This window comes from Pogona vitticeps, chromosome 3, assembly GCF_051106095.1.
Source record: "Pogona vitticeps strain Pit_001003342236 chromosome 3, PviZW2.1, whole genome shotgun sequence".
Classification (NCBI taxonomy): Eukaryota; Metazoa; Chordata; class Lepidosauria; order Squamata; family Agamidae; genus Pogona; species Pogona vitticeps.
The window spans coordinates 17,407,440-17,434,498 of record NC_135785.1 but is presented as its reverse complement, the minus strand read 5'-3'; the positions used below and the strand labels follow the sequence as shown (position 1 = coordinate 17,434,498).

The 27,059-nt window shown below is 43.2% G+C and overlaps 2 protein-coding genes and 1 pseudogene across 10 annotated transcripts in view; 2 read left to right on the top strand and 1 right to left on the bottom strand.

Moving 5' to 3' along the window:
* PHC3 (polyhomeotic homolog 3) overlaps nucleotides 1-3,574 on the bottom strand; it is a 59,235-nt gene extending 55,661 nt beyond the window's left edge. For 3 of the 9 annotated variants that reach the window (XM_078389662.1, XM_078389664.1, XM_078389665.1), the window contains exons 1-2: nucleotides 3,485-3,571; nucleotides 1,420-1,570 (exon numbers count right to left, since the gene is read on the bottom strand). In XM_078389662.1, the coding sequence (XP_078245788.1) occupies nucleotides 1,420-1,548 (129 nt within the window). In that variant the 5' untranslated portion in view covers nucleotides 1,549-1,570; nucleotides 3,485-3,571. Of the gene's footprint in view, nucleotides 1-1,419; nucleotides 1,571-2,622; nucleotides 2,660-3,484 lie in introns of those variants that run through there. The other 6 variants (XR_013543203.1, XM_020793795.3, XM_020793796.3 and 3 more) reach the window with 4 other exon arrangements.
* A 2,863-nt stretch (nucleotides 3,575-6,437) lies between these two features.
* The window catches only part of PRKCI (protein kinase C iota), a 56,696-nt gene continuing 36,074 nt past the window's right edge, over nucleotides 6,438-27,059 (top strand). The window contains exons 1-2 of the mRNA XM_020793818.3: nucleotides 6,438-6,714; nucleotides 24,931-25,052. Coding sequence (XP_020649477.3) covers nucleotides 6,548-6,714; nucleotides 24,931-25,052 — 289 coding nt within the window. The 5' untranslated portion in view covers nucleotides 6,438-6,547. The remainder of the gene's footprint in view (nucleotides 6,715-24,930; nucleotides 25,053-27,059) is intronic.
* On the top strand, nucleotides 13,076-13,229 carry LOC144588512 (U1 spliceosomal RNA; annotated as a pseudogene).

Sequence of the window (27,059 nt, the reverse complement as noted above, 5' to 3'; positions counted from 1 at the left end):
CACATTGCCTCCCCAGCAAGCTGGGTACTCATTTTACCGACCTCGGAAGGATGGAAGGCTGAGTCAACCTTGAGCCGGCTACCTGGGATTTGAACCCCAGGTCGTGAGCACAGTTTTAGCTGCAGTACAGCGTTTTAACCACTGCGCCACGAGGCTCTTACTCATGTACAGTAAGTATGGATATAAGTATGGATGACAATATTTTCATGCAGAAAAGTTTACCCTCCTTCAAATACTAAGCATATAATATCTGATATAGTATACAGTATCTAAGTATAGTGTAATTACTGCTACATGCCATGTAGACCAGCATTCCCCAACCTTTTCCGGTCCGCGGACCGGCTGGGGAAGGCGGGGCACCCCTGCACTATGTGCATGCGCAAGCAAGCGCGCATGTGTGCACTCTTTGCACGGGTGCATGCGCTGCCATTTGTGCATGCACAGACATGTGTGGTCCCCGCACAAGCGAGCACCGTCATTTGTGCATGCACGTGCCCATGCGCATGCACAAACAGCAGTGCATACTCATGCATGCCCCCACATGCCCATGCGCATGGACAAGTGGCAGGGCAGTGCAGCGCTCATGCGGGCATGCTGGAGTGTGCACACAGGTGAAAATGGGCAGCATGGGGATGAGTGCATGTGGGGGCAGCAGGGGGAGGTCTCTCTCGGCAGCCTGGTCTGGCCCACTCCACGTGACCAGGGGCTGGGGACCAATGATGTAGACGCTGTTCCAAGACCTCTATTCAGAGCACGCTACCATAGTCTCTCAAGACTGAAGGATGCCTACTACATATATGTGTAACCCCTATGAAATATTCATTAAACCCAGAGGTGTAGGACTAAGAGTAGGGCTGTAAGACATTTGGATCAGTAAGAGAAGGAGAACTGAAGAGGCTAGAGCTGCTGTTGCCTCTTACACTAAGGCCTTTGTCAACTTAGTCTAGGTATAATTTATATATGCTTGTCTTGGAGGAGTGACTCCACATAGTGAATTTATGAATTTAATACAATTGAACTGATATTTTATTTTAGAGTTTCGAAGGTTCTAGATGTGGAGCTGATACTTCTGTTTATTAGATACCTAATCTAGCTGAGGAAGGTATCTTGAATGTTTATCTGAATTGAATTCAGAGGGACAATTGAACTTTGCAATTCTACAAGCAACTTCTGTATTGGTGCTGTTGCCTAGGCCTTGGGTGCACAAATTATAGCATTTTGTTGTTATTATAATTGCTCATGTTGTCTGTTATGTAACTCTGAATAAGAAGAGACTGCGTTTGTAAGCTTCATCAATAGCTATCTAAGTAAGCAAATAGTGCCAAAGAACTTAAAAGTGTTACATATGCAATTTCCTCTACTTTCACAATGTATTTTCAAACATGAATACGTATTAGCTGTAGATCAGTTATCAAATACCTGCACAGCATGTCGATCTGAGCCACTATAAACAGATATTTGAGGTGGCTGCGTACGTGATGGGGAAGATGTGGTGGCTATGGTTGTCGTGCATGTAGAAGAAGTTGTTGTATTTGGTTCACTCTCCATAGCTGTGAAATGTGTCTTCCACCTGACATTAAAAAATAGAACAAACCATCACAGAAATGACTCAAACACATGCACCACATTAATGTTTAAAATGTGAAAACAAACAGGTGGTAAACTACGCAAAAATGACATTGAACTTTGTTTTAAAAATACAAATTCAAATCCCAGGCCAAGAATGTAAGTTGAAATATCTCACTTAGAATTCAGTATTTGAAGAACAGGTGTAACTGTCTGTCTCACAAGTCTCCATATCCTATTAGCCTCAGCCAATGGCCAAGGATGATAGAATGTACAGCCCAACAACTTATGGAAGGCTGGAGGTCACTCACCCCTGCTACACTCACTTAGCTGGGATAAAACTGTTTGAGCTCAGTAGGACTTGCTTCTGAGTAGCTGCAATTAAAATTGGTTATTTAAATGTTACATATAAAAGTTATATATACTGTATATAGTAATTTTAAAGGCCTTCCAAAGCCTTTCCTAGGGAGGAGCCTGAGGGAGCCTCAGGGAGATAGGAAGCTTTTAATTAGTGCATATGACACGTTTCCTGTGCCTGATGGGAGTTGCATCAGGTGAAAAGTTGTACAACATTTTGTCTAATTTATTTTCTTACAACTTGTTCTTTCAATTCTTGCACTGCCATTTACTTTTATCCAGTTCTTTAAAAAAATTATATCCACATTGAAAACAAGGAGAGATGTGAAACATGAAAAGAATCAGAACTGTTTGGTCTGTACAGATGATGAATTAGAAAAAAAGGGGTGAAATGGCAACCAGACTATCTGAATTGCAAAATGGGCTTCAGCTAGAAAAGAAATAATAAAAAAATCCAGCAGTAGAGACGACTGTTTGTTAAATTTAAGAGAATGGCGGCTGATTCCTTCAGGGGCTGTTGGGAGGAAAAGTGAGAATCACCAAAGCAGAAACTCAGGAGTCCCTTAAAGGCAGAAGCTAAGTGCATCTTGTACCTTCTCGCTTGTTGAGAGGAGTTTTTAGCAAGACACCACGCTTCTACCCAAACAGTAAGACATCGTCCATTCAAAAACCAATGTTACTTTTTTGCTGTGTACCCACTTGATCTGCTGTGACATCGGATTCTGAATTTCGGGGGGGGGGGGCTTGACATTTTACTGGGCAGCATCCACCATCCCGGCCGTCCTGTCATTTTCCACCGAGGTGGTTGGTACTCCTCCTTCACAGGAAGAACGCCGGCTAGTCCCACACGCAGGTACAACCCCCCCCCTGCCCTTCTCCTTGCCAGGAGCTTGGCTACAAAGGGGCCGAGGGCGCAAGCGCAGCCTGGTGCGAGAGCAACACAAAACCGTTGCAAGACCGGGGAGATATGGGGGGGGGGGGCTGTCACCAGGGGGAAGAGGAGAGTCGCGGACGGGGCTCCTTCACGCTCTCGCGCCTTCTCTGTCTCTGGGGCAGAGGAGGGCAGTCAGCGAGCGGGCCAGGCGGCAGGGAGGACAGCACTGAAGCACGGGGGAGGGGGCGCGGCGCCTTCGCGCTCCCTCAGTAACGCTCAGTCGAGCCCAGCGTGGCTACAAGGCAAGCAGCAAAACAGCAAGGATAGGCCGAGTTGGCGCCGCTGCCCGGGCGAGGGGGGGGCCCGCTTCTGCAGCCGTCAGGGGGTCGGTGAGGGGCGGCGTCTTCTCAGCTAACCCAGCAGTAGCGCGACGTGTCACCTCAGACAGTAGCGAGTAAAAAAAAAAAGCCAGCAGGGGTCCCGATCCGCCTCTCTCTCTCCTCTGTGTTTTGGTACAGCCTCCCTCCCACCCCCCATAACGGGGACGCTGGCTCTGACCGGCGCCCGCCTGAGGTAAACCGCCGTTCACGAGCGGCGCCTCACGGCCTGGCGAAATCCTGCTCCTGCCCAGCTGGCGGTTCCGTCCCCCTCACCGCCCCTCTTTTAAGTGCTGCGCTCGGGGCTCACCTGCTGCCCGCCCGCTTGGCGTACGAGCCCTTCACTCCGCTTCCGCCATGTTCTCGCCTCCCTCACAGGGAGGCAACGCGCACGCGCACCGCCGACGGGAGATCGGGCTCGACCTCCCCGGGAGAGGTCACGTAGGAATCAAGCCTTCTCGTGTTCGCTCTCCTTCCTGGCGGTCGCGCGCGCAGACGCTTCGCCTTCGACGCGTTAAGAGCGAATCCCTGGGAGCCCAGAGGGATCCTAGAGAGAGAGAGAGACGCGTGTTTTGAGCGTTAACAGGGACTCTCGTTCTCCGTGTACTGTATACTCCTTTTTGCACTGGCCGAAAGGAGGAGGGGAAGCAATAGCGGTAGCAAAAAAAGAAAGTGGAGGGAAACGATCGAAGCTTCTTGACGTCCAACGAGAAGGCGGCAGACGGTGGAGGACGCTACATACACAGGTCTACACAACAAGGCACAGTATGGAAAAGGAATGGATATGTTTTTCTTTTTCCTCTTGTACTCAAGGAAATCGAATGAAAAGCGAGCAAACCAGAAAAGAACTGATCTGCAGGAGCTGCAAGACAGACGAAAGGAGTTACGGTACTTCACACGCTCAATTTCACTTTGGAAAAGTCGCCGACAGATGTGGTACTCTCAAATTCGGCCAAAACAAAAACAAAAAAAACCACGCCGTGTCGTTCTCTTGCACACTCCGAAGGCAACAGTGGTTGATATTAAGCGACTAAGAAAAGCACAAATATAAGCTAGGCTTTTGACCCCGTTCAGGTCTTCATAAACCTGGGCACCAGAAACGTGCGAATGATGCAGAAATCTGGAGCCTACACCTCTGGCTTCAGCCTATAGCTCTTTTTCTGAAGCTTATTTTCCACGAATGAATCTAGCATCCGCATCTGGCCATGATTTTTAAAAAACTTTTTATGTACTTTTTTTTTCATCCGCAGCTCTGCGGTGCCCAGCTTGATGAAGAGACCTATATGGAGTTGATGGTTTACTGATTTTTTTTTTAGTGGCCTACTACAGGTACCACTCACTCTTGCTCTCTAATGTATACGCCGTTAGAAGTGGATAGAAGTGGACGAGGGTTTCATGGAAAAGTTAATCACCGGGTATTGGCCATGGCTTGTTTTCGAGACCAACTGTATTTGGTCGGCTTTGTATGGGCACTGTGTGATCACATTGGGAAAAAGGATGCAGTCTGGTTTCATCCGTTTACCTCTTCTCATATAATCTAACTGTTCTTTAAAACCAATTCATAAGTGTGAAAATTCATTATTAAAATTCTGCACACATTTATAGCTGGGATAAAAGTCTATTGTATTATGCAATAATTACCACATGGGTCTGTGCTTCCCGCAGCCACAAGCAGTGGACGGACACACTTAAGCTGTGTTATCGATATTATTTATGTACAACGAAACTTCATTCATTCATAGGCATCCTTCAGTCTCGAGAGACTATGGTAACATGCTTTGTATCGAGAAGTGTCCTCTCCAGAGCATGAAGCCTGGGTAAAGTAGTATGGAGGATAGGCTGTTACCCAAGCAGCAAATCCCCCCTCTCCATGTTGCTGAAATGGTCCAATGGAAAGGCAAGAGCCAATACAACTGGTTCCAGCAACCTCGCCCTCAAAATTAGGCATAAGAGGCTTGAATCTGGAGTCACCGCTCACCTCCGCCTCCCCATGCCAGGCACTTGTACTACAGCAGACTCCTTTGTCGTCTGATTTGCAAACACACTGGTTTGTTTCTTAAGCATTCTTCGATTTCTACAGGAATCCTCTGTAGGCTTGTTCTGACGTAAATCCAAATGTGTTCTGCGGCTCTGACTCAGGAAAGTGTGCACAGGATTAGATTACTGTAACTAGCTTCCCCTTGGTGATTGTGAGTGGGAACAAGAAGAAATGCAGCGAGATTATTCAGGTAGGGCTTTATCTCATATGATGCGGAGCTCCTACATGTTCCTTCCAGTAGAAGTTCTGTCCGCAGTGCCCATCCCTACTCAAGAGCATCCCCATAAAGCAAGGCTTCATTCTTTTCAGGTGCAGTGTCGACCTGTTCAATAGACGTCCAGTGACTCCGGAGCAAGTCTCAACGCCTTTATACACATGGGCTCCATTCCCACTTAAGGTTTTAAAATCACTGTTCCCGATTAAACTGACTACGTATCTCCTGAAGAAAATCCATCTGCGGCCAAGCACCGCAATTTTCAGCTGACTGCGAGAGCCGCCTGTTTCTGCAACCCGCTTGCACCGTGTGGAAGAGACGCCCCAAAAATTCTGCGTGGCACGGCTTTCTGGGACTTGTAGTATTTCCGCTCCGTGGACAGCACCGTGGCCAATACCAAAACAGAGGCAGAGGTTCTGCTTAACGTCTATTTTGACATAAGGGAACGCGGGAAAACGGAAGACGACCAGACCGAAGCGCCTTCTGCTCAAATCGTTTGCAAAACTGCCTCAAAAGCAAGGGGGATGTATGGTCCCTCCAGATCTCTCTGTGGTACAGTCCACCCGTCAGCTACAAAATGGAGCTGGAAAAGGGGGTGGCTGATCGAATGGCGACCAGGTAACAGTTTGATGCCTGGGCTAAAGGAATAACGTCATCTCGCTCCGGCATAAGAGATGGATGTCTCTTGGTCTTTGGGCTCCGCGGAGTTCTACGGGGAACCTCTCCACACCCCGTACCAAAGTGGTTCTTTCTCGCATGTCCCCCTATATAGCCTGTAGAGTGGTTTGTTCCATATTCCCTCCGTGTCTCCTCCCTACATCCCGTTTCCGCTCCCGGAGTGCAGTCCATTCAGTGAGTGGGAGCGAGCGGGCGGGCGGGGGCGAGGAAGGCTCGATGGTCTTCTCGCGCTCAGGGGAGAGGGAGGGGTGAGGGGGCCAGGCGCTCCTCCGAGCGGCGTAGCTCGAGCCGAGCCGAGCGTCCATTAGCGCGTGAGGCGGGGGGGCCGGGGGGGGCCGTTGGGTGAAAGAGCGCGTGAAGGGGCGAGTCCGTGCCGCTCGCTCCCCGTGGGTGGGGTGAGGTGGGCGGGCGGGCGGAGCCGGGCCAGGCAAGGCAAGGGGGCGATGCCGACTCAGCGCGAGAGCGGCAGTAACAGCGGCGCCAACAGCACCATGTCTCACCCGGGCCTCGGGGGCGGCGGCGGCGGAGGAGGAGGAGGCAGCACTGGGGGTCTCGGCGGCCCCGGTGGAGACACGGCCGAGCAGGTCCGCGTCAAGGCTTACTATAAGGGGTAAGTAGCCCGGTTGGCGGGAAAGGAGGACGGGAGCGGCTGTGGGCTAGCGGGTGGGTGGGATCCTGAGGGGATGGAGAGAAATAATGGACCCTTGCTGGAGAAGGGAGACGGGCGAAGTCGAGAGAGGGTGTCGCCTTCTCTGCGGTGGGATTCTGGGACTCGGATCGGCTCAGACCCAAAATAAATGAGGTTTGGATTCACTAGGGCTTGTTAGCTTGTGGAACGCCCTGCCACAGGAAGAGATGGGAGCCCAGAGCTCGCTTTAAAAAGGATTAAACCTGCTCTCAGTCAAGTTTCCTGGTAGGAGCTACCCACTCTGATGGCTACAATGGGATCTCCGTGCTCAGAGGCATTGTTCTCTCTTGAGTACAGTATTGCGGTGGGAGGCACTGGGGAGAGAAGCTGTGGCTGTCGTGCCCGGTTTGGGAGGCATTGGGTTGGCTGTCATTGGAAGCAAGATGCTGCACTAGGGAGATCCTTGGTAGGGTTCAAGCGCGCTCTTCGCCTTGTATGTCTAGGAAAGAGTGTGGGAATTGTGTGTCTTCAGACCTTGAAGCTTTTCTTTGAGGTGGTAGAGATATTTCTCATGCAGGGTCTTGTTCGCCCAGTATTATGGAATAATGATTTTAAAGGCTACTTGTATTGCAAGAAAGCCTGGAGGGATACTGTGTGGTGAAGTCCTAATGAGGGAAATGTTGGGTTTATTGGGCTTGGGAGCACAGGTTGAAGGTGCAGCTGACAGAGATACCAGTATGATGAGTTTTTCCTTGGGGTTGCGACGGAGGGTTGGATGGCAGGACACTGCCTGTTCATGGGAACTCATAGAGACATGGGATGGGCAGTATAGGTTTAACCATAAAAAGAGGAATGGAAGGCATCAGGTAAGAGGGAGAAGTGGGGGCTGAATTCCAGTTTGGAGATTAACTGGTGGTCTTTTCGAGTGAGAATTTAGTCAGTTTCATATTGAGGCAAGTAATGATGACATGAACTGTAAGGAAGAAAATATCTGGATGCAGATTGTCACAGGAATTGTGTATTTCTACCTGGGTGGAGACTGGTATCCATGTGTAGGTATCTTGTTCATAGGATGAGAAGCATGCTCAAGATCACAATTTTAAAAGTGAATCACAGTGACGCTGTGGGTGTGTATATTCATTTAATTCTCATGAAAGTATAGAAAGACGGAAGCTGAGCTACTGCTTGAAAAAAATAATTTTGCAAATTGAATGATATATAGACTGAAGTATGCAAAGACTGAATTACCAATCTGTGTGTGGTGCATTACCTTGAGAATCTTTGCTTATGGTTCAAATCAGTTGTGTTTGTATTGATTCATTGCATTATACATACCTGGGCAGGAAATAAATGCTGATCCTGATTTTTGTTGTCTGCTTTTGGTATAGTTACTTGTCTGCAGTAAAGCATGTAAGGTAATTCACGCGTTTCTTGAAAATCGGTGTGAGGAAGATATACAAAGGCATATTGAATTCATGTAGATGAAATTGAATAAGGGTAGTTCTTTGGATTATGGATGTTGATCAGTATTAAGAATTGTATGATTGAGGGGAATATGTGAGCAGGCTCTTGAAGAAAATGCTTTCGTAATGTCCTTCCCTAACTGCTGTTTGTATCTTCTGCACTGCCTATAATAGAGACAGTGAGTCAGTTAAAAAAGAAACAGCAAGTTACAACATATGAACTCTTTGCTTTAACAAGAACAGACAAGTCAATTATTTTCAAAGTAAGCATCAAATCTCTCCTCCTTTCTTTCCTCCTTAGGTGTAAATACTATCAAAACACAAATCTGTGCCAAGCAAGAGTGTGACGTAATCACATTTTCCCTCCCAAGTAATGTGTGGTCACATCTGCCATCCGCAGAACTGCATCCTTGGTCAATAATTCAGTTCTTATGTCATGAAATCATAGAATTGCAGACTCTGAGGGTCATATAGTCCATTTACTGCCAATGCCAGAAATCCTTACTAGCACATTCCTGATTGTTGTTGTTAAGTCGTGTCCGAATCTTCATGACCCCATGGACCAGAGCACGCCAGGCCCTCCTGTCTTCCACTACCTCCCGGAGTTCGGTCAAATTCATGCTGGTAGCTTCGATGACACTGTCCAACCATCTCGTCCTCGGTCGTCCCCTTCTCCTCTTGCCTTCACACTTTCCCAACATCGGGGTCTTTTCCAGGGAGTCTTCTGTTCTCATGAGATGACCAAAGTCTTGGAGCCTCAGAGCTTCAGGATATGTCCTTCCAGTGAGCACTCAGGATTGATTTCCTTTAGAATTGATTCCTGATAGTCATTCCTTAACATACATTTTATTTAGATTGAAGGGGCTCTACTATTGATTTTATTATTGCCTGATGTACAGACTGGCAGAAATCTTTGACTCAAGGTTCATGCCTGTCTCTAATGGCCAGCCATGGTTCAGTAGTTAGAAGGGTCTTTCCCTCAGCACAATATGCAGAGTGGCTGTTGGTTTCCAACAACACGTTACATTGAACTGATATCTTTTATAACTGTCTTTGGCAGTGTCCTTCAGAACATCATATTAGATAGTCAGCTGTGTAGATTGTGTTGAATTGATACTTTAGTCTAAAATTTGCTAAGAAAAATGTCTGGTAAGTAGCAAATCCCCTTTTCTCTTGATCTTAGTCTCTTCACTGACAGAGACAGAATCCCGTAAGAAAATGCCTGCTGTCTTGAGTTTTTCTAGTACTTGGATTAAGAACAATTTCCATTAAAAAAAACTGGCATCTAAATAAGGGTCACTTTTTAATAATGATGATGGTGACTAGATATTGCATTCTAGGAAACTGTGCTTTAAATATTGATGTTTTGCTTAATTACATTTTTTTGGAAGAAAAATGTGTTATCTATATGGGAGAAAATTCAATCCTGCTTGCACCAGCTGTTTTTGAAAAGGATATCATGTTTTTCCTTGAGCAAACAGTGGCACCTGGAGATTCAGCTCAGTGAACCTCTCCCAGCGTGTCAGGTTTCACTGCACAGCTGGTGAGATGATGCAGGCAAGAGACAAAGATCTGCATGTCCTGTGGATTTCTGGTCAGCTAAGCTTACTCACTAAATAGGCATTTATCTACAGCATTTCCCTTTATTCATTTATTTATTTATTAGATTTTTTTTCTTCCATTCCCAAAGTAGAATCAGATAATTTGAAAATAACTGTTGCTTTCCAGCTGTTTAGGAGGTCTGTGGAATTCAAATAAAGATAGTGTCCACATCTCCCAACAGCAGGATCGTCTTTGTTCTGTGCTGTGAACCTAAACAGTAAGGCTACCCATGTCCTCAGTGACTGTATATTACAAATCATAATTGTAATGCATTGAGCGGGGGTTTGGGCTCAGAGGCTTTTAGATCCCTTCCAATTTCATGATTCTGTGATTGTATGTTGTAGTTATGTATTGTCAAGTCTTCTCGAAATTATGGCAGCCCTAAAAGGCTACGTGAGATGTTCAAGGAATTGTTTATTGTTGCCAGTCTCCAGTGAAATTCCATGACTGAGAGGGGATTTGAAACCTAGTCCAGCAAACACTATCTACTACACTGTGCTGGATTTCCTAGATCATTTACCTGTGCTCAACTGTTAACCAAACAGTGCAGTCTATGTCACATATCTGCTCAGACTGAAGGGCCAAATTTATTAGGACTTAACTCCTAATAAATTTGCAGCCTAAAAGACTGTGTTTCAAAAAGCCTCATTAATCTCACAAAGTTATTTGTATTCCAGTTTAGTTGCTGTATATTAGTTGAAGTTAACTCCCTTAATGCAGAATGCGCTTTTTAAACTTGGCTTGAGAATCAAGGTTGTAGTATAGTGTATACCGTATTTTTCGCTCCATAAGACGCTCCGGAACTTAAGACGCACCTAATTTTTAGAGGAGGGAAACTGGAAAAAAATTTTCTGAACCAAATATTGTAATAAAATATTTAATAAACTATAACAGAATAACATTTGAACCATGTAAAGTGAACAGCATTCAACAGTGGCATTAAGAACCATTACCACTGTCATTAATAAATGGAGAGACTTAAAGCTTTGTGTACTCTAGTTTTCTGGAAACCCCAAGAACACCATCACTAGAGTCAGAATTTAGGAAGCTCATTTGCTCACAATCACTGACATCACTTTCTTCGCTGTCTTCATATAAGATATCGTCCTCAGTTCCATCTAAGGCATTGCTAATGCCACATTTTTTGAATGACTGTACAACAATCTCCTCCTTCACTGAGTCCCAAGATGTTTTCACCCATTCACAAACTTGAGTGATGGTGGGCCTCTTCATTCGTCCAGTAGGTGTCAGATCATGATTACCAGCAGTCATCCATTTGTTCCACTCTTCTCTCATTAAGACCTTAAATGGCTTGTTGATGGAAACATCAAGAGGTTGCAACTGGCTGGTAAGACCTCCGGGAATTACAGCTAGATGAGTCTTCACTTCTTTGAAACATTTTTTTATTGGTTCGCTAATATGTGCTCTAAAATGGTCAAGCACTAATAAGGCAGGTTTTTTCAGAAGTCCTCCAGGACGTTTGGACCAGACCTTTTCAACCCATATTCTCATTCCATTTTCATCCATCCATCCTTTCTCATGTACATGTACAACAACTCCTCGCAGAATCACTTCTTTTGGAAATGTTTTCCTTTTGAAAATCAACATGGGTGGCAATTTGGTGCCATCGGCACAGCAGGATAACACAGTTGTGTAATGGGTCTTCTCATGCCCTGAAGTTTTCACACTGATGGCTTTGGCACCCTTCAGATCTACAGTCCTATTAGATGGCACATCAAAGGTTAGCGGGACTTCATCCATATTCCCAATCTGGCCAATTTCAAAGCCATTTTTCTTCCTAGCATCAATAACAAATTTATGAAAGGATAGAATTTTAGATTCATATTCTTCTGGCATTTTTTGTGCAATTCTAGTTTTGGTCCACATAGTAAGACCACATCGCCTCATAAATCTGTAGCACCATGATGATGATCCTGTAAAATCCTGAATACCTTTCTCTATAGAAATGCGTTTTGCTTCAAATATGATCATTTTTGTCGAGACACAGAAGCCATTATTCCAATTTTTTTCTTTTTTCCCTTTTAACCTAAGATGATTTAGGTTTTTAAAAAAGGAAAGAAAAGAGGGAGGGAAGGAAGGAACAGACACCTTTTCAACAGAACACCTTGAAAAGCAAATTTTCAGCCAAGACAAGCACCTTTTCGGGGGGGGGCAGCAAATGAGAGAGGGAACAAGCACCTTTCAGACAACAGAACACCTTGAAAAACACTCCTCAGCACAAAGAGAGACATGGCTCTGAACTCCATTTTTACCCTGCTTGCAAGCAAGCTTTCTTCCCAACAGAATTCCTCAGCACAAAGAAAGACATAGCTCAGAACACACACACACACACACATGCACACGCACGCGCGCGCACAGAGAGAGAAAGAGAGAGAGAGAGAGAGAGAGAGAGAGAGAGAGAGAGAGAGAGAGAGAGATGCACACAGCAAGGAAAGTTTCTAGGAAGCTTGCATACATTTTAAAACTGTAAAATCTACCCAGCAAGACCCATGCCTCCATTGCAAAAATGCCCTCTGGGTGCACATTTTATCCGGACAGATTCAGAAAACAAACACACACACACACACACACACACACACACACACACACACACACACACACACACACACACACACACACACACACACACACACACACACACACACACACACACACACACACACACACACACACACACACAGAGAGAGAGAGAGATACCACACAGCAAGGAAAGTTTCTAGGAAGCATGCATACATTTTAAAACTGTAAAATCTACCCAGCAAGAGCCATCAGAACTCAGAAACCACCCCCCAGCTAGCCCTACCCCCCCACCAACAAGCTGCAAAAAATCCTGTACAGTAAAGTACAGTAAAAACATACTGTAGTGTACTCACCCAGAACAGCAGCTTTTAAACTAAATTTTACATTTTAAAACGACAATACCAGGCAGTCCTAGGTTTTTCTCCCAGCTCTCTAACTGCTAGCAAGGAAGCAGACAAGCAGCCTCTTCACTAACTGAAAGCTTGGATTTCCCCTGCTTTCCCCGCCTTCCCCGCCTATTAGGTATGCTAATATCTGTGCACTGGAGGATTGTGGGAGGAACATCCAGCCCCTGATAGGGGTCCTGTGGGGCACCCCAAAACACTGAGGAGCTCTCCTGGCCTCTTTTGGGACTGGGGCTGTGCAGCCATGTTCTGATCAGGAGGTACAGCCGGGGAGTCACCATGCCTTTGGAGGGCAGGGCAAACAAAGGGCCAGGAGGTTCAGGAGCCATTCAAACTCATACCTGGCAGGGGAGATACCATTCTTATAAGAGTGCTTTTCCCAGGGTAAGGCTCATCTATTGCACTTCAGATGAGCTGACCCCTGTGATTTCCCCAATGTGGGAAAATCAACTGCCTAAGTGGGGGACTGTGTTTCTGGTTTCCCCTGGTTTTTCTAGAATCACTTTTTCCCCTTTGGTCTTAGGCTGTTTGCATTGCTTGCTGCCATAGGCCTGTTTGCCTTGCTGGTTTTCCAGGTACTCTGCAGGAAGCAGATCTTGGAAAGCCAGCAGTGCAGAATGGTGAGGTCTAAACAGCAAGCAGTCTTTGCTGGCAGCTCAGAGGCCTCCCAGCATGGCAGTGGGAGGCTTCTGGATGGTGGTGGCTGAACCCTTTTTTTACTGTATTCACTCCATAAGACGCACCTACTTTTGCCCCCACCTTTTTGGAGGAAAAAAGTGTGTCTTATTGAGCAAAAAATACGGTAATCGTTTCAAATAAAATGCCTCATGGTTATGGATTCTACTGTGTATAGTGACCTTTTAGTTGCTGGTTGCTGTTCATGTTAATGTGTCTTATTATGACATTGCTAAAGAATAAAGTGACACAGGAACTAAAATACTATGTCAGCTCTAAGATGAAGCTATTGCTGTTAATGTAACTGAAGTTTAAACAGATATTACTGTATCTGGACAGTCATTTAACTCAAGTTATTCCTCAGTATGTGTAATAAGCTTTGACAGTTACTTTCCACTAACCTAGAATTGTCTGCCTTTTATAGCAGGCTTATGATTTTAAAAATCCTGTTTCTTGTTGATATTTAACTATTCAATAATAATAGAAATTATAATAGAACTATTATTAGTTCTGTTATCATAATAGGACTGTTTTTCTTCTAATAATAGTTAACATCTTAGAATATTGTTTTGCTATAATAAGAATGCTATTGAATACTAAATAAGAATGCTATTATTGATGCTATTGAAAAAAAGAATAAATAAAAATTATTTTAAAAGTGAAATTTACAAATCATTAACTTAAAAAAACTTATGAAACAATTGCATGAACAATCTTGTCAAGTTAAAAAAAACAAGCAGAGAAGGTTCAAAGCAGCCTTCTAAGCAACATTTAGGATGTTCATGTTTTGTCATTTCCATATTTGGACATTTCTTAATTGAGGCTTGTTTAAATTGTGTAATTTTGTATGTGGGTTAGATTTTGAAAGTCAGAATGAAGTAGTACATTTCTTTTTTTCCTGTATAAAGATTTGAAAAATAAACAGTATTTAATACATCTTAATGCCACTCTTAATTTTTAAATGTAGATAATTTGGAATCTATGCATGAACACTGGCACAAAAGCATGATATCAGTTGCAAATGGAGAAGAACTGAATGTTTTCACTGTGCTATGTAGTACATGGGAAATGCTGTTTCTCTTGCGTTCTGTTAATGTTTATGTGAAAGTCTTAAGGCAGTCTGTAATTCATTGCTACATCTAGAGCTAAAATGAGTCAAAGATGGAGTTGTCTTATGATCTTGACATAAACAGGTTAGTTAAATGGAATTAGTCATGACGGAAGTATTCTATTTTTTCTATTGTATAATACATTCCTTTATCTTTACATTTTCCACCCCTATTCCCACTTCTCCTTTCATCCTTCCTTTGTTTCTTCTTTGTTCTTTTTTGAGTATTTCTGATACGTTTCTCTTTGTATTTAACAAAAGTTCAAAAGAATTTCATATCACATGTCAACAATAGCACTTAGCACATATTTGCTCCTTCTAGTGATGAATCCAGTTTAATCACCAAGATAAAACATGCTGTACTACTGTAGTACAACAAATATTTTAATTCTATGCTTTTAATTTTCAACCCATTCCAAGCCTCTAGTATGAAGGGTGCTGGGGAGTAAATCTAACAGAAATTCAATTCCTTAACTGAGACTAATTGTATTTGTAATATGCTTTTCCATTGAAAAATACAAAAAAAATAAAGACAATTCCATGATTTTGTAACAGTCTGCAAGACACTAAACTTGGAAGAGAAAGAGATCAATATAAAATTTTAGTCAGGTTATAAAATGTATATTTGGAATAGTGGCCCTCTCCATCTTAAGAACAAATGTCTACTCTATCAAGCAGATTAATCTTAAATACTGTATTACAATAATAATCATGAGATCTTGTCATGAAGTGCAACAGTAGATTTCAGGCTGGTTAGAACAAGTTACTGAATAGAAAATATGGTATTCTTTTGCACATAGAAGTTTTATAGCATGATGTCATGGTTCTGAAGTATTGCAGAATTTATTTTTAAGCTAGCTTGGAGGAAACATTTTGAAGTGAAAATTAGAGTGAGGGCACATAACAGTTGTCACAAATTGTGGGTGCTGGGGTATGTTGCATCATGTGCTGGATTGCACAACCAAGGTGTACTTCAGCTCCACTTCAGTTAGCCACAATTAGCTATGGCAGCTTACACAGTTCTTACATGAACACCAGTAAGATTCCTGCCTGTAAAATAAAACTAGACTTCTGTCTGTTTACTGCCTGGATAGCTCAGTGAAGTTAGGAATCTGGCCAGAGGTTGATAATTCAGTTCCACACTGTGTATCCCAAAAGAGCCAGCCTTTGTAGCCTGGAGCAAGCTGCATAGTCACAGAATGCTCCCAGAAGGGGGAATGGAAAACCGCTTCTGAGCATCTCTACCTGAAAAATGCTGAATTGGGCTGCTCTAAGTCGGAATTGACTTGATGGTACACGATTATTATTCTGTCTGCCTGTTTGTTACTCTATCATACAAAAATGGCTGGACAGATTTTCACCACATTTGGAGAGGAGACTTGGAATGCTGTGATGTAAAAGATGTGTGCTGCTTGTATACCGCCTCATAGTACTTAAAGCATTCTCTGTGTGGTTTATAATTTTTTTAATTAAGCTGGTAACACATCCCCCCTCCCCCCAGTGAGCTTGGATTTTCATTTTCCTGACCTCAGAAAGATGGAAGGTTGAGTCAGTTCTGAGCCGGCCAGCCGAGTCTGTTGGGATTGAACTCAGGTTGTAAGCAGAGTCTTGACTGCATTGTACTGTAAGCTATATAGTGTACACACAAATCAGTTTTATGGATTTTAGAAGGTTAGGTTTAGGATGTTCTGACTTGACATACAGGTTAATTGTCATACATGAAAATCACCTTGGGGGACAATTAAAAGCATTTTGTCTTAAACAGCCAAATGGATTTTTACAAGGTTTCTTTGGGTGTTACAACTTAAAATGAACAATATGTGCTATACATAAAAATCACTTTCAGGACAACCCACACACACTTTTTGTTGTTGTTGCCTACAGAATTGTATGCCAAATTATTTGAAGCATTTTGACAAATTGAGTTCAGAAATTTACTTCTTTTGACTTCTGTTGTCCTATAATCTTTATGGATGGGAGGGCTCCAAAAGTTCATTAATCAGGAATTATGCTGGCTGGGACACTCTGGGAAGATACAGATCTAGGCAAAAGAAAAAGGTGCACAGAGAACAGAAGATTCAGCGCAGTGAGAATGTGTCTCAGGAGATTTTAATCCCAGCAAAACAGGGTGGATTGGTTAGTCTTTCATTGTGGTATAATAAAAACTTCTGCTTCACTTTTCTCAGTGAAGGGCTTGGTGGTGCTTCACTACTGCCATGGAAGCTCTTAACAGGTCAGATGTTTTTCAGTTTCTTAAAATGTTGATTTATTGTCCTGTTCGTTCTGCTGTGCAGTAAGTTATTTGTTCCCACCATTCTTATTTATTAAATTTATACCCCGCCCATCTAGACCGGTCTACTCTGGACGGCTAGCAATAATAAATAAAATAAAACAATATAATAAAAGAAAAGACAACAGTAGTAATATAGCTGAAGATGGGGAAAATATTCAAGTGATGACAGGAGGAAAAGCCTGCCTAAAGAGCCAGGTCTTAAGTCTGTTCTTGAAAACACCCAGCAAGGGAACCAGACAGATATCTGGGGGCAGACTGTTCCAAAGGCGAGTGGCCACTGCCCAGTTTCCTGTTCTTTCTCTCTGGGCCTCCCTCGACATTAGGCCCCTCAGCCGCTCTTCCTGGCTAGAACGAGTGATTCGGGTAGATCTAGGTGGGAGGAGGCTTTCCGCTAGATATCGAGGTCCTAAACCATTTAGGGCTTTATATGTCATCATTAACACTTTGAGATCAATGCGGAAACAAACGGGCAGCCAATGCAAGGCAGGCAGAGTGGGGGAGATACGTTGATGTTTTCTCACTCCAGTAAGAAGTCTGGCCGCCACATTCTGCACTGTTTGAAGCTTCCGCATCAATCTCAAAGATAGCCCCACATAGAGCTCATTACAGTAGTCTAATCTTGAGACTACAAGTGCATGGACCAGAGTGGTGAGCGCCCCAACATCAAGATAGGGATGCAGCTGGGCAATCCGCCACAGATGGAAATAAGCGGAGCGGACCACTGATGCCATCTGGGTTTCCATGGTGAGCGCCAGATCCAGATGGACCCCTAAGCTGCAAACCTCACTCTTTGCTGTGAGTGTCAAAAGAGAGGGAGTTTCCCAAACCACCAATGGAGGGGCCACCCACCCTCAGGACCTCCGTCTTGCCTGGGTTCAGCCTCAGCCCATTCTCCTGCATCCATTGCAGTACAGCCTCCAGGCAATGCTGAAGGGACAGAACGACATCCACTGTGGTTGGAGAAAAGGAGATGTAGAGCTGGGTGTCATCAGCATACTGATGGCATGAAGCCCCACATCCCCTGATGACCCCACCCAGCGGCATCATGTAGATATTAAACAGCTTTGGGGAGATAATAAAGCCCTGTGGAACCCCACAATTGAGGCTCCATGGGGCCGAAACACTCTCCTCAAGCTGTACTCTCTGAGGACGGTCCTCCAAGAAGGATCGGAGCCAGGCAAGTGCCAGACCACTGATTTCCAACTCGGAGAGCCTCCCCAGGAGGATACCATGATCGATGGTATCGAAGGCAGCTGAGATATCGAGGAGTACCAACAAAGACATTTTGCCCCGTCGGCCTCCCTCAGCAGATCAGTATTCTGCGTACTTGCATAAGTGTTTACAACAGTTGAAATTTATGCTGCTACAAAAATAGCCAAGGAAGCAAAAATGATAGGTCCATCTGCACTTTATTGAACAAGTTTTTAATAATTGTACAGTTACATTCCACTATCTTTTGTTGTATAGAAGGGATGGGTGAGTGATTGTTTTCTTACGGGTAAAGGAATAAGGAGAGATTGATACTGAAGAAGTTAAGCTAAGAGAAGGATTATTCTGATTAACTGTGTCAGCGAATTTCAGTGGGGAGGGAAGAGGATGAGGAAGTAAACTTGAACTAGCATGTAAGAACAAACATGGAATATGCAATACAGTAGTCAGATGTTAAATTCATGCTGTCCTTTCTATCTTTTCCAGTTCTTTAACTGAAGTTCAGGAGGCTCCCCCCCAAAATTCTTAAACTAAGTTTGAACTTTGTTATAATTCCTTCCTATAATTAGAGCAAAGATGGAAGATCTGCGGTCCTTCAGATATTTTTGGATCCAGTCAGTCCAGCTAGCATAGCCAGTATCCCTAGATTTGAAACAAACGTGCCTCCTTGTACCTTTCACAGTGCTGGGAATCACAATGAGAAGTTAGTTCCTTGTCATAATTTGGATTACAAATTGCACAGAATTCTGGGACAGAATTGTGTAGTAGTTTGGAAACACTTGGATTTGAAAAAAATCCTATTCAGTGAGCTCAAATACAAACTTGACTGGAAAAACTGCTTTATATATATGCTGTTAGCCGCCCAGAGTAATCAGTTGACTAGATGGGTAGGGTATAAATGCAATAAATAAATAAATTTATGCCACATTTGTAACAAAAATTGAAGAATACTGCTAAGATGTCTTGGACGTTAATGTGACCTTGTGTCTTTGTAAGCAGGAATATGTTAAGCAGTGTGTGGTTAATAAGAAGGACAAGGAACTGTAGGGAATACCAGCATTGATGAAATTTAGATACTTGGGAAGATTTTCCAGATGGATGGATCTGACATTAATAGATTAAGGTTTCTAGTTCCCAGAGGACTGAGGGTTCGTGATCAGGGCAGAGAGATTTGCATATAGGTGGATACACATTTTACTCCTGAGCACATCCTTCTTACTGCAGTTCATTTCAAATTATGCTTGTACAGTACCTTGTGAATTCTTAACTGGAGTACTTTGCTGAGGTGGAAGATGGGGATATGAAATTAACATGTTTGTAAGCACCTGCATAGAAGAAATAGATCTTCTTTCACCAGTAAGTAAAGTTATTACACTCAAAGAAATGAGCATGTCCCCCCACCCACCCAGAGTAATACTGCATCCTAGTGAGGATGTATATCTAGGTTAGATATGGGCAAAGTGTAGGCTGTATATGACACCCTGATGCCCTATGTGTCTCCAAGTTCCTCCTGAACTTTGAAAAGAAACCCACTATCCTATTCTGTATTTTTACTCCTAGTAGTCAAAGATATTTTCACTCTGAAAATTGAGATTCTATTTCATTATGAAGGCTAAGAGCCATTGGATTATCTTTCTTCCTTGATTCTGTCAAGACCTTCCAGACAGTGGCTAACATCATCTGTTGTTTCGTGGATTCCAGAAGTGAAACGGTAATTCCTTAGGATCTGCACATAGTTATGATCAGTTCTGTTGATTGATCTTTACCTGTTGGTTGACTCTTCTTGCCTTTCTTGATCATTATTCTGTGTACCGACAGGTGAATGAGAGTTTTTATGCCTTAAGAGGAGAAACTTCATTTCTGTATTATTTTTTAAACGCTGGCTGAAAGCATAGGAAGTTGCCTTCCAGCGAGCTAGGAGGCCCTCCATTTCTGTCTTCTCTAGCCCTAATGAAAATAGCAGGAATTGAATCTGAACTCTTTTGCATGCCACAGAGCATGGCTTAATACACTTCACTCAGTTTTGTGTGGAAAAATAACCAAATCAACAAATTGCAAAGATAATTTACTTTTAAAATTAATTTTATTTGGTGTTATTATAAAACACCGTATGTATTCCTTTATTAACAAAATAATGTGCTGTTACAGCAACTTTCTGTTTATTCTCTTCTTTAATATTTTTTGGTTATCCACTCAAATTTACAGTGGTGCCCCGCGTAGCAACAATAATCTGTTCTGGATAAATCGTCGCTATCTGGATTCATCACTATACGGGGCAAAAAAACCCATAGGAATGCATTAAACCCTGTTTCATGCGTTCCTATGGGGGAAAAACTCACCGTTATGCAAAGATCCTCCATAGGGGCGGCCATTTTCGGTGCCTCTAAAGCAAGGCAACACAGTGGGCGGCCATTTTGGAACCACTGATCAGCTGTGCGAAAATGGGGTCTTTGGGAGGACCACGGAGGAGAGAATCCTCCCCCGCGGTCCTTCCGAAGCCACCGCCGGCATTTTCGCCCAGCTGAGCAGCGGTGGCTTTCGAAGCTCCCGCCGCTTAGCTGGGGAAAATGCCGGCTAGGGCTTTGCGAGGAGGGCTCCCGTGCGGTCCTTCCCAAGCCCCTGCCGGTCAGCTGGGGGGAAATGGGGTCTTTGGGAGGACTGCGGGGGAGAGAACCCTCCCCTGCGGTCCTTCCAAAGCCACCGCCGGCATTTCCGCCCAGCTGAGCAGCGGTGGCTTCGGAAGCTCCCGCTGCTCAGCTGGGGGAAAATGCCGGCTAGGGCTTTGCGAGGACTGTGGGGGAGGGCTGTCCTGCAGTCCTTCCCAAGCCCCCGCCAGTCAGCTGGTGGAAAATGGGGCTATGGGGAAAAATCGCAAAGCAATTTTTCCCCATAGGCAACATCGCAATGCGATAGCAAAAAAGCCATCACTATGCGGATTCATCATTAAACGGGGCGCCCGTTAAGCGAGGCACCACTGTATTTTATATATTTTACCTATATGCTGTTTCTGATCCTTTAAAATAGTTTCCATTAATGTTTTTCATTTAATGCATCACTCCTTTTTTAATTCTTTTTCTTTCACTTCATGTCTGTTGTAGCTTAAATTCAATTGTTAGTCCCAGGTAGAATTGGTGAGAATATTGGTGATGCATCAGGTCAGAATCTTATTCCTTACACTTGCCAGCATAACTCCATTGTTGTAAATCTGAGTTATGGATTGCCATTGGGTAAGAAGTTGGAGTTTATATTTCCTTTCGCATAAAGCTGCATGCCTTAGTGCTCACCAGGAAATACAACACTGACTTCCTAAGTGGGAGCAATTTGTTACTGAAATTTATACTAGTATTCAATTGAATTCCTGGTATAGAATAAATGGGAATATGATCAATCATCATTTATATAAGTAGATTCATTGGGTGTACTCTACTTGGGACTAACCATTAGATTAGTCCAAAATCCTAAATCTGAATTTTAACAAAACTGTATGGTCAGTTTCTATAGATTAGTTAATGCAAAACTGAAGAAATTACTTTCAGTTTTACTTTGTGGAGCTTTTGATATGCCATAACTATGAAAATGTAAACTATCTTTTGCACCTCATATCTTCCACTTTTAATGCAGTGTTGGGCATCCTACAGCTCAGTAGTTGCATGTAACCTCCAAGTCAGTTTTGTGCTCTCAAAAATTGAAATCTAACTTGAAAATGCAGAGTTTGTAGATCTTGAGAAAATCTGTCAACAAGGAATATATCCTTATGTCTGGTTTGACAGAGGCCCAGAGTAAAATCAGTTTCTCTAATTTTTCTGCTGTGACAGTTCTGGAAAGAAACAGATTGCTCACAGTGGTTCATGTTCGTAATTTACTCATACTTTAATGCTGTAGAATGGGCTGGGCCTGAAAATTACCTAGAAGCTTCCATTAGAACAGAATGGGCCTTGTAGTATATTGAGAGCCTTTATATTAGAATATTGTTAAGGTGGCTGCACTGGTTGTCTGTTTGCTTCCAGGCATATTTGAATTGTTGCTACTTACCTATAATGCCCTAAATTTCTCAGGACCCAATACCTGAAGGAGTACCTCTCCCTTTATGATCCTGCCCTGTTTTAAGAGCTGCAGGGGAGGCACCTTTTACGGTGCCTTATGAAATCGTTCTGCAGGTCAGGTAAAGAAAGAATATTCATTGATGTAGTGCTTTGTCTGTGGAATATCGATTGATTTGATTTTTATTTCACCTTTCTCCCCTATGGTTCTCCCCATGGAGGTTTAACTGCTGCTGACTTCTTAATCATTTTGGCATGAGATCAAAATGCCCAGAAAACCCACAGCAACCCAGCCTTTTTTGTTTGCTGGGCATTTTTAACTACGTATTCAGTCCTAGAGATGGGAAGGCCTAGAAAAAAACTGGAAAAATGGGGGGGGGGGAAACAGGGCTTTTTTTTTCAAAGCTATTTTTTGTTTTGTTTTTCTCTGGAAAAGGGGGGAAAATATGTTGTGTTAATATGTTCTTTTACAATGATAAATAATATGTCTGTGACATGGTATTCACACTATATAACATGAAGACTTTAATGAAAGACTTCTGAGCTTCATGTACCATATTTTTTGCTCCATAAGAGGCACTCCCCCCAAAAAATGTGGGGGGGAGTCTGCGTCTTATGGAGTGAAGGCAGCAATTTCGTCCCCGCTGGCCCCGTGGTGAGCCTTCCAGGACCCTTGCGACGCTCCCCCCCACCCCCCACGGGGCCAGCGCGGGCGAACGCTCCAGCTTCCAGGTGGGGGGAGTGTCACAAGGGTCCTGGAAGGCTCACTCGGACCCTTGCGACGCTCCCTCCACCCCACCACGGGGCTAGCGCAGGCGAAATTACCAGCTTCCAGGGTGATTTCGCCCCGCTGACCTCGTGTGGGGCAGTGGGGGGAGCGTTGCAAGGGTCCGAGTGAGCCTTCCAGGACCCTTGTGACACTCCCCCCCCACCCCCCCATGGGGTGGCGCGGGCAAAATCGCCAGTTTCTGGGTCTTCTGAAGCTTCCCAAGCCTCAAAAGACTCCCAGAAGCTGGCAATTTTGCCCGCGCTAGCCCCATGCGGGGGTGGGGGGAGCGTCGCAAGGGTCTAAGTGAGCCTTGCAGGACCCTTGCGGCACTCCCCCCAACCCCACATGTGGCCAGTGCGGGTGAAATTGCCACCTTCTGGGACTCTTTGAGGCTTGGGAAGCTTCAGAAGAGTCCCAGAAGCTGGCTATTTTGCCCCCTCTGACCCCTGGAGGGGCAGGGTGAGTCTCCAAAGGGTCCTAGGGTGTGTTCCATAAGGTGTTTTCCATTTTTTCCAGCGAAAAACCCTCCCCCCCCCATTTTTTCTGGAAACAAATCGAATTTTTCAGAAATATTACATCTCTAGAGAGAACTTAAATACCATATTTTTCACTCCATAAGATGCACCTCTCCATAAGGCTCACCAATTTTTAGGAGAAGAAAACATTATTTTTTCCTGTTTTCGTCTCCTAAAAATTTGGTGCATCTTATGGAGAGGTGCATCTTATGGAGCGAAAAATATGGTATTTAAGTTCTCTCTAGAGATGTAATATTTCTGAAAAATTCGATTTGTTTCCAGAAAAAATGGGGGGGGAGGGTTTTTCGCTGGAGAAAATGGAAAATGGAAATGCTCAGAAATTTTGTGTTTTTAGTTATGTCTTCTGCTTTTTATTGTTTTTATTTCATGTTTATTGTCTGTCTTGAATATGTTTTGATGAAAGGCACTTTATATCGAAGTATATAAGGGCCCTCTTTCTGAAAAATGCTAAGGCATCAAACTGCTTCTTAAAATCAAAGGGAAGGGAAATTGAGAGTTTAAGGAGGTTGTTAAGCAGTGTTGTAAAAAACCATTATTTGAAGCTAGTATTTAAAACTTGGGTTCTTTTTTCTATGTGTGTGCTTTCCAGTACTGGCACTTAAAAATTGAAATAAATTACCAGAACTGACTTAGAGGGCAGAATTTATACTTCTTTCAGTATGACATTAAGAAAAAACTGCTTAATAGATGAATATATATGTGAGGAGGTCACCTCCAGTGACAAGTATTGAGGCCAGCTGGCCAGCCTAGAGTGGGAAGAAGAAGCCTGATGATGAGAGTCACCTGTGTGAGGGGGAGGTCTTTGCAGATGCCTACAGGGAATAAAGCTTGAGGAAGGAGAGATGCTGGGGACAGCCAAGGAAGGTGAGAATTTGCTTGAGGCTACTAAGAGGGAAGAAGCTGTGTGTGGCATTATGCAGTCCAATGATGAAGTGACTTTGAGAGATATAATAAAAGAGTTGGAGCCAGCCCTATATACTGAATGGCTTTTTGACTGTCCATACATAGAAGACACTTGGACTGGGGCGCTGGTCCAAATTGATCTGCCCCATGGAAGAGGATGTGGCAGGAGCTTCAAATTAGTGCCTTATCAACCTCACCCATGCGTCAACATCATTTGTACCTTCAGGAGGGTTCAGCTGCACAGACCTTCTCTGCAAAATGCTGGCTTGCAGCACAGTTTGCCTCGACCACTATCCATGCCCTAGCTATGGACTGTGTCTATCCCAGTGGAGTTAACTGGGGGATTTAAAAGCACAGGGCAGGAGCAGGTGCTGGTGGCTAGAACCCGGCGTGCCAAAGGACGTACAGAGAGGAAGGGATCCATGGGTGATGCTGTATTGATTAAATAAACACCAATTTGCATTGTTCCATGCATCAGGACAAGGTACAGTATTGAAATCATGTCTGAAGGAGTTTTGTGTCCTGCGCTAGGTGGGGACAGTGGTGCTCACAATATAGATAATCAAATGTGTTTGTATTAACAGATGGAAGAAGTAAAAGTTAATGCTATAGAAATAGATTTAGGTTCTAATTTCATACTTAATTCTTTTTCCAGGGATATTATGATAACCTATTTTGAGCCTTCAATCTCCTTTGAGGGACTGTGTAATGAAGTGCGAGACATGTGTGCCTTTGATAATGAACAGCTTTTCACCATGAAATGGATTGATGAAGAAGGTAGGTTGATGCAGTGCAGAACTATTTCATAAATTATTGACATTTTCTAACAAGCATCTCTACTTCTCCTTTCAGTACTGAACAGGCAAACGTTCTGTCTTCTCTGTAGTGGACCACAAATCAAGTTAGTTCGTTTGAACTGCTGTATGCTTCATGTCAGTTACAGTCATGCTAATTTCTGAAGAATGTAAACTGCAAATATGGAGGGAAAAATTTATCATCTGCTAGAAGTTAGACATCTTACAGTATTTTGTCCCTGAGGCCAGCTAATTGTATGTTTCCGCAAATTATGAGAAAAGTGGATCTGATAAAAATGCATACCTTATGTATGCTTCATGGTTGATTATACTAGCTTTATTGTGATTTTATTATGACAGTGTGGCATATCATGGTGCTTTGAAGAAATGCCTTTTGGAGTCAGACTTCAAATCTACTCTAAAATGTATATGCCATTAACGATTGCTTATATAACAAGAGCAGGGAATCTGTGGCACTTTAGATAGTTTTGAACTCAGATTCCTATCAGCTTTAGCCAGCAAGACTAATTGTCAAGGGTAACCAAGAATGGGGGAGGGAGGCACAGGTTTTTAATACCCATTGTGGAAGAAAACGTGTTCTGGCCAATATGTTAAATAAAATCATTAGTCTACACTGTTGCTGATGTCCGGCCCAGTTACATTTCAGTGATAGAGAATTACGGTACATAAGCATGAAACAGTGAAAAAAGATGTAAATGAAGTTGTTGGCATGGAAAGTGGCAGTACAAGTTCTTCATTGTCTGCCAACACAAATAATTCACAGTGTAAACTTCCTAGTATGTAGTCTTAGTTCAGAATTCCGAAATTATTAAAAAGAGGAATCCTAGGTCACAATACTGAAATCAGTAAGGAGATCATGTGAATTGAAAGGAGGATGGATAAAATTCAGTGTTTTTTTTAAAAAAATCAGATTGATTTGAATCATGATTTAAATAACAATTTAAATTTTAAAAAATGTTTTTATTTAAGTCATTTAAAAACCCATTCTTAAAAAAATTGAATTTGGTTTAAATGTAACCACCCTAATTGACAGTAGAGGAATATATGCTGTCTTCTTACAGCACCTGTTGAAGATGTGTTGAAGATGCTATCAAAGGTGATCAGCCAAATGGCTAGTGTTTTCTCCTGCAGTTTCATGCAGAAACAAATAATACAGCTGAGGGAAATGTTGTATGGACCTGCACAGAGTACAAATCTATGGATTGGAAAGCAAAAGGATTGAGGGAGGTTCTGCTTTTCTTACCAATTCTGTTTCTTAAAGGTCATAAATTCAAAAAATGAAACAGAGACTATTGAATCTGAACAGTTGGCTAATCATACAGTGTCCTTAGGAGAGGTTTCACAAATTAGGATATTGATATGAAGAATTCCAGGCTAATGATAAGGTATACTTTATGATGATTGGGAAGAATACTTTTGGTTGAAACTTTAAAAATGTTAGAAGAGAAAGCAAAGGCTTAGAGTGAACTACTCAGCTAAGTATTAGAGATAAGAACAGGAATGAGCAGGCAAGAGTGTGGAGGTGCAACTCAGTAATTTGCAGGTGAATACAGAAGTGAAACTAGAAATTTGCAACACCCATGACCTCCAGCATCTACAAACAAATGCATAAAGCATGAGAAACTGAACAGGTTATACTTGAAGTGAATAAGATTAAGTACAATTTTATATGCCTCACTGTGATTTAATGGAGTGAAGATTGGAATATGTCAAAGGAGACATGCATATGGAACACCCTGGGAAGTAATCTTCCCTCCTTACTTTGCACTTGATAGCACAGGAAAATTTATTTGTGCAGTGCTTTCTTTCCCAATTGATAATCACAAATGCAAATAGGATCTGGATCCAGTTTGAAAGGCCAGTGATGTAAAGGTGAACTGGCCGGTGATGTGAAAATAATAGGACCTTTGAATAGGAGTAACCACTGAATTGTGGGATTTGTTATGTGGAGGAAAAGTTGATAGCAGAA